At 41.4% G+C, this 15,515-nt stretch overlaps 1 protein-coding gene across 5 annotated transcripts in view; it reads left to right on the forward strand.

The window, feature by feature from the left end:
- The window catches only part of ELMOD2 (ELMO domain containing 2), a 17,493-nt gene extending 10,138 nt beyond the window's left edge, over positions 1–7,355 (forward strand). For all 5 annotated transcript variants that reach the window (XM_073341197.1, XM_073341199.1, XM_073341195.1 and 2 more), the window contains exons 7-9: positions 257–325; positions 2,512–2,645; positions 3,195–7,355. In XM_073341197.1, the coding sequence (XP_073197298.1) occupies positions 257–325; positions 2,512–2,645; positions 3,195–3,352 (361 nt within the window). In that variant the 3' untranslated portion in view covers positions 3,353–7,355. The remainder of the gene's footprint in view (positions 1–256; positions 326–2,511; positions 2,646–3,194) is intronic.
- The last annotated feature ends 8,160 nt before the right edge of the window (positions 7,356–15,515 follow it).

Here is a 15,515-nt window from a genome sequence, read left to right on the forward strand (position 1 = left end):
GAATACAACCTACTTGAATGGGGGAATCCTGAGTTCCCTAGAAGGTTCCTATCCTACTGTTCTCCTTTATCATGTCATTCCTTGTTACAGATCACTTTTTCCGTTTACTTTTATCTTATTGGTTTTCATTCTGTACTCTTTCTCCAATACACATTTGTCTATAACTCCATTTTTCTGTTGTTGAAAATGTTTATTAATTAAATCTAACTACCTATGTAGTAATCCTTAGATTGAGTTTTTGTTTTCTCCTTCTCAGGTATTTTAGTAAACATTACACCAGTGAAGCTCGCCAGATCCTCTCTCATTCAAATCATCCAAAATTGGGGTAAGCCATTTGTACGGGCCTAAGATCTCACAAAGATCTTAGATTGTAGAGTGCCCAGTCTATATGGGAGGATCTTCTGAATTTTTTAAGAGGAAAACATTTGACACTTCCTACAGGAAATTGACAAACGGAATTAATTTGTAATTTTGGAGATGTGGTCACAGCATCTGAGTTGAAAACTGTGTGTGTGTAGCTATGTATTTGTTCCAAACAGTCTATTTAGTACCCTTAGTAATCTGTAGTCTTCAGTTAGTTTCATCGTAGCAAAACACTCCAATCCCTTATCCCCCAAAAATGGTATGGCTAACAGATTTGGATTAAACTTGGAAGGGAATAGTAATTATCCTTTATTCTATTTAATAACACAAACTTACTCAAGATGTATGTATTCATGCACACTGTGCAAAGTGCAGTACATACACTTTCATAGATTAAGTGCCCACCCAGTGGTCTGGACTGTACAAATATTTAAAACACATCAAAGATTATAAACAAGCTCTCTCACCCTTTACAAGACACTACTCCTCTTTCATCCACCCAATCCCCAGTTAACTCTGGTTTATCTCAATTATTAATACAGTAAGCAGGGGAAGGCTTCATCTTGTGCCTTGTCATTAATGTTGCCCTATCTATTTAAGTTGTGAGCAGTCATTAATGAAGACTTCTGCAATGAAAACATATACATGTATCCTTTAACATATTTGTTTTTCAAAATGATACACTTTTTGTGACTGCTGAACTTGTTCTAATTTTTCATCATTAGGCTTTTTAAGCCAAAAGAGTCCCATACATAACAGGAGCAAACCTAGAGTTGTCATTCAGGTTTATTTTCTGTATTCGGAATTCCACCTCCCGGAGGAAACAGGATATCCTGTACAAAGCCCCAAAATGCACTTTACTCAATGACTCAAATTGTGTGTGCAACTGTACCTGATTTAACACATTGTACTCTATAACAAGCTTTGAAAATTGTATCACATATGAAAATACACAAGATCTACTTGAGCTTCTGCTGGCCAGCTCTCTTGCTATGGCCGTGTTTTTGGTAGCAGTGATGTTAATATTACAGTAGATTTGGAGAGAGGGTAGTAGACCAGATTTAGAATTTTTTTTTTAAACTTTTACTTTTCTATATGCTTATCGAGGGCTGGTACACCCTTGGGGGGTGGGGGACATTATAACACCATGGCTGAGTCTGGTTGACTGCCCTTGGCTTCTGGGCAGTAAGGTCTAATGCTCGGGATCAATAGGCTAGCCTCCCTCACAGGGCCATGTGGGCTCATGGCCAGAGTCAATATGGCCACCCTCCCTTGCAGTGCCGTGTGGGCTCGTGGCCAGAGCGGCTGGAGAGGTGGGCTGCCACTTCAAGACGGGCAGCAGCCAGGGTAGGGGGACCCAGACCCTCCCTACTCCACTGGGTCCCAACCCAAGGCCCTGATGGTGGCGGGGTTGCCCGCCTCCTGCTCAGCAGGGATCCTGCCAAAACATGCTGAGCCAAGCCCCAGTTCTATGACTGGTTTCCTGTTAAGTTCCCCTGTGTTACTTCCTACCCGTTCCTCCACAGCTAGTCATCTTGGGAGTCCCATGGCCTCTCTTCCCTCTGTGGAGTAGAGTGCCTGCGAGTCATTGGTCAACGCAGTCTGTCTGGGCTCTGAGTCCTGGAGTGTCAGCTGTCCCTCTGCAGGAACCTGCAGCAGACCTCTGTTCCTTTTGGTAGTCAGCCCTGACTGAGCTGAGTTGCTCCCTTTTATAGCCAGAGCATGCCCAGCAGAGGCCAGGGGTGTGGCCTCCTCAACCCACAGAATGTGATTAACCCCTGCTGAACCAGTGCGGGGCTGGTACACCCCATCACAATGCTGATTAAACTTCCTATCCTGTTGTCTCTGTTCGGTTAATGGGGACATTCACCACATTGCTGTTGATGAAATTTTAGATTTCTTACACAGTCCATCTTTTAACTTCACCATAGTCTTAGATGTACAAGGCACTTCAGACAAAAATGCTCCATACACTTGAGACAGACCTTGCTTGATTCCTAGAATGACCCAAAATATAGAATAGTAATAATTTGGCAGATAATAATTTGTCTCTATACAAATTAGTCCCAGAAAATGGAATAAATTGTAAACATCAACAGGAGAATGGATTTCATTAGTATCTAATAGGAAATGTTTTTGGTGTTTCAGATATTCCTATGCAATAGTTGGGATCAATTTGACAGAAATGGCTTATAGTTTACTAAAGAGTGGTGCTTTAAAGTCTCACCTCTACAACTTGGTCCCTGGATTGCCACAGATGGAACACTTTCATCAGTTTTATTGTGAGTATCTGTAACTCTTATAAATTATCAGGGGCAGGACTACCTTCATTACCAAAAGTCCAGGCCTCTACCACCGAGATAAATGAGTAACTCCTTTAGTTGTTAGCAGTAATATGCGATTGTCCCTGGACCAGCTATTAGGACATCTAATACTCAGCCAGTTTGTTACATATTAAAAATATTTTAGTGCTCTGATGCTTCTAACATGCTTATGGATTTATTTTCAAGCATAGTTTAAAGGAAAAATAAACATTTACCTCCATTACTCCTCCAAAGCAAGAATTATAACTTGGATGTCTGACGACTATTTCTTCATTGGATAAATTTGGGTGGATGGATACAGCAGGCATCAATTTAATAAATATCTAATATTTTCTAAGGCATGCATTCTTCCTAGTTACTCCTACACTATCCAGAAGAATTGCTATTGATTAAAATGAGGCACTGCCTTCTTTCTCTAGGCTGAGTGGTTCTGATGGATCTTCCCAGCCTAAAGTAGAAAAGAATGGATCACAGGTCCTGTAGAACTTTATTTTGTTTTCTTTACAGGTTATCTGGTTTATGAGTTTGACAAATTTTGGTTTGAAGAAGAACCAGAAAGTATTATGCACTTCAACCACTATAGAGAGAAATTTCATGAAAAAGTTAAAGGACTTCTTCTGGACTATAACCAAGTACTAACCTTACAGAATATAAAGAAACCATAGCCTCATCTGCAGTCTACCCAGTTCTGCTCATAAAATAGAATTATGCATTCTCATGGAATTCGCACACTTACTTTACCAAAAATATTTGTTTAATGATGGAACTTTTTATACATATATTTTTGAAAAAACTCAAATTCAGTTATAAAAGCTTGGACAATCAGCCTCTGTTTACAGGTCTTATATGCTATTCTCCAAAGGAAAGCTTTTTTTAAAAAAATCCTGTATTGAATCTTTTGCCCTCCCAACTTTCATACACCTCTTGGTGCAGGAACATGAAGTAGGTATTTATGCTGTATTATGTTATCTTCATTATGTAACCTATTACTAGGTTCCTTTTCTACCATTAACAATTGATTAGTTGTCTTTAAGAGGGGAAATTGCTTTGGTTTTAGAGTTGTTTCTCAAGTTCTGTCCCCTTGTTTATCTGCACATAGCTTGTGGTCTATAAAAATGTTAAATTTCTGTGTAAAGAGGTCCATGAAGATGATGTATCAATTATTTGTGACTTGGAAGAACAGATTTCATTTTTTCATATTTACACACAAGAACAAACATGGTTCTGGTTGAAATGATCCTCCCTCCAGGAAATAAGTACCCACAACCCTGTGCCTGGAAGGAACTTCCCTCAAAAATAACAACAACAAAATAGTGTAAGGCCAGAGTCCATCAGTAAAGAAGTGCCCTTTAACAAGGAGATCTTTCATGTCAGATGGTGCCATAGATATTTCCAGCTCTCAATCCCTCTCTTTCAGTTTGGGCTACAGTTTTTCAGGCTCTCCTACTTGATTTTGTATTTTTTGTTGGCCCATTCTTTTTCCTCTATCAGCCAACAGAAAGACTTTTGAATGGGGAGTGATATTTAGGAGAATTACTCAACGAACAAACTACAAAAAGAGGTTATTTCCCACAAAACTTTGTTGCGGCTGAAATCCATGATTTGTGAAGGTAATTGGAACTCTTCACTTCATCCATACTTCGAAGGAAGTAGTGGCACAACTTTAATAGGATAAAAGCATGTTTCCAGATTTGGGCGTTCTAGGCAATCCAGGCACGAGGAGTTGATACCTACAGCAGTTTGTGATTATTAAGCATTGTTTAAAATGTTAAACAGGCTTGGCATGAACTTATATTTTTTAAAGCCTACTATTTAAATAAAGTGCCTTCTGCTTAATTCAATCACTGTTTAATTTTGACCCTCCATTTAACTTGAGCAGAGCTTCAGAAACCTCAGTTCTTTGGGGGCAGAGACTATCTCTCATATGCTTGAATATCACATAGTGGGTGCTATCATGATACAAATACAAAAAAAAATTTAAACATAATGCTTTATCTCTGGTAGGCTTCATTAGTTATGAAAAAAGGCCAACTTTCTGAATGGGAGAAGGAAAGAACAAAGGAAGATCCTTGTGATTTAACAAAAAGATAATTGGAAGATATTCAGACCCTACAATATAAGTATTATTGCGTAGGCTGTGATTTCTACCACTCCATCCCCTAATTCCTCTTGATCTACATGAACAACATGATCAGCTGCTTATTGCAGTCAAAATGATAGTAGAGAGCAGTTATATATACAAAAAGTTTTATTGTTTTGTTGTAAAATGTGTTACAAATAGGTGACATTGTTTGAGCTCCATCTGCCAGAAGGTGGAGGGATGTAAAGATTTATCTTCATATTTACATTTGCCCATTACCTTTATACTTGAAATGGTGCAGTTAGGGGAAGAAATTTGGTTGAAAAGGAACTGATGCAATACGCACAACACATCCTTTCTGTGCACACTACAGTAACTCTTAATTTGGCAAAATTTGTTTTTAAATGTGGTACATTTTTGTTCTGCTACGCTTGCACACACTTTTCTGGAGGCACGCTGGTACTATGGTGATGACTTTATAGGTACCTAAATAGCAGAATTGAATGTTTCTTCATTGGATTTCTGCAAATAAGTTTTGCTGGTTTCAAATGTACTTTATAATGAAAATATATATCTGCTATTCCCGCCCCCCCCACCTCCTGGCTGTTCTCCACCATTCTACCTGCTACCATATAGTTTCTCCACCCTAAGTAACTCTATTGCTTACCTTGCTGCTGCTGCATAGCTTTCCTTAGGAATAGCAGTATGAAATTGATCTGATGTTTGAATTTCACTGAGGACAACATGCTGAACAGAATTAGTGAAACCAGCCATACTATTGTTAATTTTACCATGCTACTGTTTGGCAAAGTTACAAGCAGCAACAATAACAGAGGAGTTGGAACCAATTGGCCACAGAGCCTAGCCAGTTTTGTCATCCTTACATTTGGAAGATTATTTTTGCAACTGTAAAGGCTAGAAATGGAATTAGAAAAAAAGACAAAACCTATAATTCCACAGAAATTGGTATGTTAAGCTTCTTTACTCCCAGGAAGAACTTCCTGCTTGCCATTGGCAAAAGGATTTTTCAAACCCTATCCTATACAATTTCAGATTTCATATAGCACAAAAGAAATCTTAACTAAGGCATCTTGGGAGAGAGTCTAGACCAGGGATTCTCAAACTTCATTGCAGCGCAACCCCCTTCTTACAACAAAAATTACTACACGACCCCAGGAAGGGGGACTGCAGTCTGAGCCAGCCAGAGCCCTGCTGCCCTGGGCAGGAGGGGGAGAGGAGCAGGCAAAGTCCAAGCCCCACCGTCCCAGGTAGGGGGCCTGTAACCTGAGCCCTGCTGCCCAGAGCTGAAGCTGAAGCCTGAACCCCACTCCCCAGGTCTGATGCCTTTGGGCTTCAGCCTTTGGGGGTGTGGCTTTGGCTCCAGGCCCCAGCAAGTCTAAACACCAGCCCTGGCAACCCCATTAAAATGGAGGTCGTGACCCACAGTTTGAAAACCGCTGGTCTAGACTGAGTTCAGTCAAAGGTTTGTCATCACTTTTTATAATCAAAACCATGAGCTGAGAATCATGAAAATACATAAAGTAAGAATAAAGTAACCGTCATTAAACATGGAAAAGCTATGTAGTCAAATGTATGGATGTGTTAGGTCACATGTAATAATTGTTTAAAATGAGTGTATTTTTCTAGTTCCCAGTGTATTGTTTCCTGAACAGTTTAAAAACTAGAATTTGTATGTAGTTTTGTACTATTAAGTACATATTTTGCATGTAGCAGGTTAATTGTATGTATTGGTAACTAGTTAGAATACAGTGTAAAAACACAGGGCAAAAACTGTGTCGGGGTGAGAACTTGCTGGAGGCAAAATTGTCTTGCAAAGTCTAGTTAACAAGATTTTATATTAACTATTGCATTCATACTATGAAATGACAATCGTAATTTAACAGACGATATAGACTGGAAGTGTGCAATGACCTGTTTAACTGGATATAGTCAGTTTGCATAGCATTGAAACTAATTGTGAATACTTGGTTACAAAGCATCCCTAAAATTAAAGTCTTGGTTAAAGTCCCTGTTGCTTTATAATACTGTATTAGATACATCTCAAGTTTTAAAATATGTATTTGACAATTCTTGGAAATATATCAAAATAATTTTAAGGTTGACATTCTTCCTTTTAAGTGGAATAAGCAATGTTGAAAGATGGGTTCAGTTGCAGAACATTTGTGCAGACACCATTTTAAACTGGAATTGTTAGTAGCAAAATGAAGACATATCTTAATGAAAAAAGTTCCTATGCTATTGCTGTTTCTGATAAACCAATATGGAGGATCATTGGGATGTACACTGCTCAAGCACTCTAGAGGAAGAAGCTAATCTAACATTTCCATGCACTGGCAAGCTTGGTTTTCAGACTCTGAACAAATGAGCAGTTCTCAATTCTTCATATTACTTCAGCTCTTGCCTAATTGAAGAAGTCTGTTTTCAATAAATGTTCTATAAAACATCAGTATAAACTTTTTTTAAGATGTATTGTGATGTGAGAAAGTTTTCTGTTTTAGTCAGAGGAGGTTTGCACCTTGTTCCACGGAAAATATTGTTAATGTGTGGTAAAAATTTAGTTTTTTTCACATCATAGTCACATTCTTATGGTGCTATAATATAGCTTGAAATGGCATTTCATGTCCTGCCAATTTATGGCACTGTCTGTTCCTGGAAGCAGTAGCCAGTAGGAAAGTCGGGCAGTAATTTGTCACTACTGTGCAATGAGATAACTGTACACTAATAGAAATGTCAACATTTGCCCCAGTATAAAGCAATAATGTGAACTGTGATGTCAATATGTTGGCCACAAGTGTTAGAATAATAATAAATAAAGAACAAAACTTCCAGACATTCGCAGTGGCAAGATATCCATATTACTTTGTAAGAGCTTTCTTTCCAGTTGGCCTTGTTTTCTCCTCCCAGTTAGCTGGCAGTCAGTTCAAAACAAAGCAGTATAGTTGGTTGTCTTTTCCCTAATGCTTTATTTTGGTTACCTCTACCAGTGAGACCTAGTCTTAACATTCCCTTAAGGCCATTGATACCAGTATTCCTTCAGTCATGGGACTTGATTTACATTTGTTTCTTTACCACACCTCTGTGCCAGGCAATTGATAATTTGCTGCTGCTTTCAACAATGTAGCTCCTTGGACCTAAGATGAAAAGTTAAATATGAAAACTAAAATGGGAAACAGGACAAATGTGTCCATATCACAAATACCAGACAATTGGCTCTAACTGGTGCCTGTGCTGGCAGTCTCAGCAGAGAGACCAAGAAACAATAAGCATTCAAACTAAAATACTCTCACACCAAAGTAATTCCCCCCCTCCCCCCCCAAAAAAGAGAGAAAAGCTACAAACAAAACATCAGTATATAGACATTGCCTCAGAGTTTGTTTTTAAACAGGCTCACTTTATAATCCTCAAAGTAATTACTGAAAAGAACACAAACCAAGTCCTTATCTTAAATCAACTACTTAACTGCAGCATATGAGATTAGAATCTAGGCATGTACTTCTATACAACAGAAAATATTTAATTCGCAAAACACACAGTTTGCGTGAGGTAGCAAATAATTCAGGAGAGAAGGTTACTCTGTGCATAAAATCTGACTTCTACAGTAGCTGTAGGCTGTGCAACCATCATTCGTGCTGTGCTTCCCATTGAAGAGCCTATCAGACAGGTATCTGACTTGTAATTCATGCATAGTGTGACTAGTTTTCTTCAAACTATACAGAAATTATTCTCTTTTGCCTTCAGAATAAGCCTCAGTAGGCCCCTTTTCCCTTGAAATAAGTTGTAGATTGATTTTTTTTTAAGATGGTAATTGAAATATCAGGATTTTCCTCATCATGATAGCAATTTTCATGGAGGTTAAGGTTTGGATTGTCTTTGAGTGTCTGTCCATGTGGATTCCACCCTTCATGTGCCCCACGGGCGGGAGACTGGAATCTTTTAACCAGCAGTGTCCATTAGGGCCATGTGTGTGCCCTGCATGCCCTGCTCAAGGGCATAAAGGACAGAGTAACCTAATCCACCATTCAGCCCTCCTTCTTACTGCTTGTGGTGGTGAGATGGATCAACCTCAGTGTCCTTCGAGCTCTGTAGAAGTTCTTGTTACATCGTGTGATAATGTAGGTAGTTTTCTTTTGATACCTTTAGCCCTCTGGGGGGAAAAATGAGTAAGTGCCATAGTACCAGGGCTACCATCCCTTTGGCTGAATCTACAAATCACCACATTTCAAAACCTGCCCATCCTGGAATGCAGCTATATCTTTGAATGACTGAGATGCCAAGTGGGCAGGCCATGTCCCTGAAAAATGTGCAGTTCATAAATCATTCTCAAAATTTACCCAAAAACCTATGAGTCATGCTTACAATTAATTTTGATCGAGAAGTAGATAAAGGCATTTGACTGAGTTCTTTCAAGGAAAGAATCTCCTGTTTCCTCCTCAAGACCACAGTTCACTAGTGCTTTGTCCTCTCAAGAGGTTACTCCAGGCTTCTGAGGGACAAAGACCTCATGCAGCTTCTAAAGTCCCTAGGCATAGTTGCTGTACCCTTGGAGCAGTCAATTGCTCTTGCTGTAGGAGGAAGAAAATAGCACTGCTCAAAGTGCACTTGGCACCAATCCCTGTGTCTGATACATTCTAAAAAGAAGTCTGACTCATCATTCTCTGAACAGTAGAAGTATTAGCTGAGTCAAGTGGCACCATGTGCTGCTTCTGCTCTGGCTCCACGCTGATTAAAATTGGTCACTGGTCTTCTACATCATCTGGTACTATCTACAGCATCAACTTTATGGTAGAGACTGGGGAGAAGAGATCATCTGCATCAGAATCACTTCATTTGGTGCAAATACCTTCTACTGTGACTACTTTTACAACTTACAGGGAATTGAGAATCACTCCAGAGTTGAATCATCAATCCTAGATGTGTCTCCATTGTCAGTGGCCTCGAAGTCTGATTTGATAACTGAACCAGATATTTTGAAAACGGAGTTCTCTGGTAGATCTGTTAGCAATCAACAAGAACACGAAATGTCTCAAGTTTTGCTCTCAAATTTTGAATTAGGACCCCATATCAGTTGCCTTTCTGATTCCATGGAGCAATCACCTGATGTATGCTTTTCTACCTTTTCCCTTAATTCATGGCATCTTTCAGAAGACAAGTCAAAACAATGCACAACTACTTCTCATAGTTTTAACTTGGCCACTTCAGTTCTGGTTCTTAGATCTGCTGCATCAGTTGAGCCAACCATTCATCAAACTTTCAGGACAGAATTTCACAGAACCACTGTCTAGTTCTTAATCCAGACCTTTCCTCTCTACATCTGACAGCTTGGATGCTGGCTGGCTGACTGCTGTGGCTAGAAATTCTGCAGAGGTTCAGGATATTATTATTCAGAATAATAATCCCTCCACCAGACTGATATAATAGTGGAAGCGTTTCTCCCTTTGGGTTACTCAGTGTCACCTTTAGCTGGAGGAGACTTCCGTTCTTGATATTTTGAACTATTTATTGTCTTCTAAGTCCTCTCGTCTGTCATTTAGTTCAGTGAGAGTTTACTTGGCAGTCCGGTCTGGCTATCACACCTACTGCATACACCCTAGAAGTGTTATCACTAAAGCTAAGATTTTGTCCTGGATATTTTTAGTAAAAGTTACGGGCAGGATGCAGGCAATAAACAATAAATCATGGGAGTCCCGCTGTCCAGGGCTGGGGCTGACGGCCCGAGCTCCACCACTACTATAGTTAAGGCAATATTGCTCAGTGTTGCCGTAACAACACATGTTGCAAGACCTCTTACTGTAAATTATGGTTCTCTAATCTTAACATGAAGTAAACTCAAAGTAACACTCGTATTTTCAATCAGAGGTAGTAGAGACCTGAATCTGAATTACCCAGAATCACAGGAGAAGCTTATGATTATGACACTAGACTGGGACACAAGAGATTTGGATAATTGACTCCAACAGGATTACTCACATGAATAATGCTAAGCACGTGCATAAGTGTTTGCAGGATTAGGGAACTCCAGTTCCCTATATGTAAAATGAAGATAACACTTTCTTTCTCCCACCCTTTGTATGTCTTGCCTGCTTAGGGTTAGACAGCATCATGACAGAATTTCTGAAAAACCTTGGTCAACATGGCTGCAACTGGCTGACATCCTTCCTCACCAAGTGCATGCCCTTGGCCAAGCGCCCAAGGTATGGCAATAGACAAAGGCCATTGCCATCCTGAAACCAGGGAAAGCAGCTGACAATCTGAAAAACTACTGGTGGATATCAATACTATGCATAACTTACAAGGTCTTGGAAGGGATGCTACACCAAAGATTTACACCTATCTTTGAGGACTACATCCCCAAATTGAAATCCAGGTTTAGGCTGGGACAAAGCACCTGCAACCAGGTAATCACACTGACTACCTACATCAAAGCTAACTGTCAACACTGGCTCAAAACAGCAGTGACCTTTGTGGACCTGTCCTTGGCATATGACATGGTTTGGCTGGACGGCCTGCTTCTAAAAGTGTTGAAAATAGCACGTTGTGGAAGAACACAGCACCTACTCACAGTTATGCTCACCAATTGCAAAGTTCATGTAGCTCCAACAGACCTAGCCTATTGAACAAACATCCAAAGGGATCCATTTGTCACCATCATTCTTTAATATTTATATCAGTGACATGCCATCAACTCAGTCATGGAAATTTGGATACTCAGATGATCTCATGCTCGCCATTCAAGCGAGCACTTTCACCCAAGTGGAATGAACCCTCACCGAAAAGTTGAAAAAGCTGGAGGAGTACTACGGGTTATGGCAACTCCAACTGAGTCCTCAAAAAACAGCTGCGTCTGCATTCCACCTGAGGAACTTGCACAGAAGAGCTTGAATGTCACCTTCTTTGAAACCAATATTAGGCGTGAGGATTTCCCAAAATATATTGGAGTGAGGTTCTGGATTGTAGCCTCAAGTTCTGCCAACATCTGATGAAGACCACTGCCAAGATAACAACTAGGAACAACATAATCCACAAACTAGCTGGGTCCGGTTGAATAGCAGATGCTTATGCCCTGTGGACAACTACCTCATCCCTCATCTTCTCCGCAGCTGAATATTGCATGCTCGTATCTGCAGGTAGTGTAAATACAAAACTTCTTGTTGTGCAATTGAACACTGCTATGAGAATTGTCACACAAGTGCTGAAGTCAACACTGACAGCCTGGCTTCCTGTCCTCAAGGGAGAGGCACATGTATATCCTGGAACATTTTAAATAATTTCAATATGAATCTCTCAATTAGCCAAGGCCTCAAAAAGCCGGGCACAGCTAACCCTCTAGAAACCATATAGGACCCATTTCCCCAGACAACCTCCTTCCCTTTCCCCCTTGCTGAGTGACTTGCTATTCTCCCCCATTTTCAGGGAACAGCAGCAGACCCACCCAGTCTCCTCTCTGGCATCTCCAAAGGAGATTCTGCTGTTATCTGCTTCTCCAGGCTCCAAGTAATTATTTTTTTCCAAGTGTCTGATAGCTGATGAAAATAGTGGCATAGATTCAGTCTTTGGTCTGAGGACCCTCCTGCCAGATGCCTTCTGTGTTTTCCCTTGTGTTCAGCTTTCCAGCTGTCCGCAGCCCTCAATCTAAGTAGAAAGGCTCAGTGCACCTGAGTTGCCTCTATCTCAGAATGCTCTCTCCTGAGTGGAGAGGCTGTGACTGCTCTCTCCTCTCAAGTGGCCCCACCTCCTTCTGAAGACCAGAATATGGAGGGGAAAGAAGAATGTTTGTGTCATTCCCCTTCCTGCTTCTTCAGTACTGTCCAGAATGCTAATGGCTGCTGCTGACAGACCACTAACCTAGTTCTCATACTCAGTCTTTTAACTGCCTGTTTCTCTCTTATATGTCCTAAGACTGTTGACAACTATGCACCATAGCAGTGCACTATGTAGTTTCCAGGTAGGCCAAATCCTACATCTCTTACAAGCTCCAGAGCACTGTATGAGTATTTTGCAAAATACAAATTTATGTCAGGAGTATGATACTAATGGTGTTAGTGTTGATATGCAATGGCCTGTGATTCTGTTCTTTTTTTTAAATAAAAATTTACAAAGAAAGTGCCCTTGCAGAAGTCCAATTGCGGATCAGTAATTATTAAAGGATATCAAAGGGCAAGTGAAGAAAATGCTCTATTTCTCAGTAGTTGCTTATGGAGTAACTGCAATCTCAGAAGAACTGCCTGTTGTCCTAGCTACAACAATAAAAGGACAGTGGTAGAAACAACAAAGTGTGTGCTAGGATATCACAGGACATGGGGAGGCAGTTCTTAAATGTAACCTGAAAAGGAAAAAACAATAATCAGGTTTGTGCCCTTTTTTGCTCCTTTATGATGTATCATTTACAAAACATAAAATAAATGCAGTTCGATTGCTGTCGCACAGCAGTACCTTCAGCTTTCCATACTGTTCTGAATGTGAGATTTCAACAACCTTATACTTTAGCTAAGCATTTCCTAGCTTTCTAGTGTTGAGGACAAGGTCCCCCTTCTCTCCAACATCACTTAATAAAAACAAATCTTGTCACTATCATGTCCAGGACACCTTCTGGCCAACAGTCACCAACAGCCGCCTCAGACATGGGATCCTCCTCAAAAATGGCTACTAAGGAGTCTCTTCCTAAAAAAGCCACAAAAAGCGGTCTCACTCTTAACTGCAGCGAGATTTGCCTTAAAAAAAATTGGCGATCTTCGACTGCAAAGTCTACCCCGGCACTAAGAGCGCCAGACTGCAAGGCACCGAGGACGTCCAGTACAGAAACGTCCTGAGGAGCTAAAGACCCGGTGCAGTCTAGCTCTCATGGAGGTACCAAAGCCAAGCCTCCTAGCTAAGCATTGGTGGAGCCTAAGAAAACCCAGGCACCAAGCAGTGCAATGGCGCCACCTGCTTCACTGATGCAATGCAGCAAGTCTGCGGCACCAGCAGCCCTCACTCTGATTCCCAGAGGTGGACTTCCTGATTACTTCAACTCCAAGGACTCCGCTTTTCAGCGCTGACGGCACCCCAGTCAGACTGGGACTAAGCCTGGCTACTACCTCCACCGGCTCAGCCCCTCCTCTTTCCAGCAATGAGGAGGATGTACACCCCTCTCCAGTCCTCACCCAGACCTGGACCCTTGCAGCACCAACATCTCTGGATGGAAGAGGCTGGCAGGCTCCACAATAAGTGCCACCTCCCATGGCCCTCCCACGGGCATTATACAAGACCCAGAACATCAGGCACCCCCAACCCACCCAGGTTCAGAACAACGCAATCACCTTCACCACCTGCCCCAGCTTCCCCAGGAGGAGGAAGAAGAGCCTGAGGATGCACCTGAGGGCAATACCCTCCCACCTACCCACATTTCCTCTTCGTCACCAGAGGAATAAACAATAATGTTGCCACCCCCCCACATCTGGAGATGACTTTAAATCCTTTCAGGATCTGTTTAAATGGGTAGCTAATTCCCTTAACATATCACTGGCAGAGCTACCAGAGACACAGCATAAACTAACAGATATACTCCAAGCTTCTCCCTCAGATAAGGTTGCATACCCATTAATGTAGCCATTATGGAATCTGCAAAAATTGTCTAGCAGACACCAGCCACAGCTCCACCTTCTTGTAAAAGATCCGACAAGAAGTACTATGTACCAGCTAAGGGGGCTGAGTTTTTGTTCATCCACCCTACCCCAAACTCAAAGGGGGAAGCAACATCAGTCAAGAATCACCCCTTATGATAAAGACTGGAAAAGGCTAGACCTTTTCGGAAGGAAAGCCTACTCATCGGCTACCCTTCAATTCTGCATAGCCAACTACTTGGCCTTACTAGCCAAATACACGCACATGTTTTTTCAGATGTCAACCTTTATTGAACATCTTCCAGAAGACAAAAAAGAGCACTACAAGGCCACCATTGCAGAAGGTTCCCTCATTGCCAGAACAGCCCTGTAGGCTTCTCTCAATTCTGCAGACACGGTGACATGATCCATCGCTAGTTCCATAGTCGCGTGTAGGGCTTCCTGGCTCCCTCTTTCTGGGTTTCCTAGGTAAGTTCAAGCAATCGTAGAGGACCTACCTTTTGAAGGCCAAAAATTGTTTTCAGAGAGCACGGACGTGTCCTTGCACATCTTGAAGGACTCCCGGGCGACATTAAAGACACTGCAAACAAAAAGAAACAGGGCAGATTCTATAATCAACAATTCCGGACTTCTCCATACACCCAGGCTCAAAGACACTACGACCAATGCCGGAAACAGAGGCAGACAAGATACTGACAAACACAAGATCAGTCATCTATGTCTCAACCATCCACTTTGAGGCAAATGTTTTGAAGTGTTGGTCAAAGACACGAGAACCCCATATTCTCCAATCCCAGAGTTGCATCCAATCTCCAGCCTATTTGGAGACCACCTGTCACCATTCTACCCAGTCTGGAAAACCATCACACAGACAAGTGGGTTCTGGAAATTATCCTGAAGCACTACTCCATCCCCTTTGTCTCTGTTTTACCTACCCACCCCTCTTCCCCGTCCCTCCTTCAGGGAACCCTCTCACGTCCATCTGCCAGAGCAGGAAATGTACGCTCTCCTACAATTAGGTGCTGTGAAACCTGTACCAGCTCAATGCAGGGGAAGAAGGTTTTATTCACATTATTTTCTCACTCAGAAGAAAATGGGCAGATGGAGGCCCATTCTCGACTTGCAAAA

This window comes from Lepidochelys kempii, chromosome 4 (assembly GCF_965140265.1).
Source record: "Lepidochelys kempii isolate rLepKem1 chromosome 4, rLepKem1.hap2, whole genome shotgun sequence".
Lineage (NCBI taxonomy): Eukaryota > Metazoa > Chordata > Testudines > Cheloniidae > Lepidochelys > Lepidochelys kempii.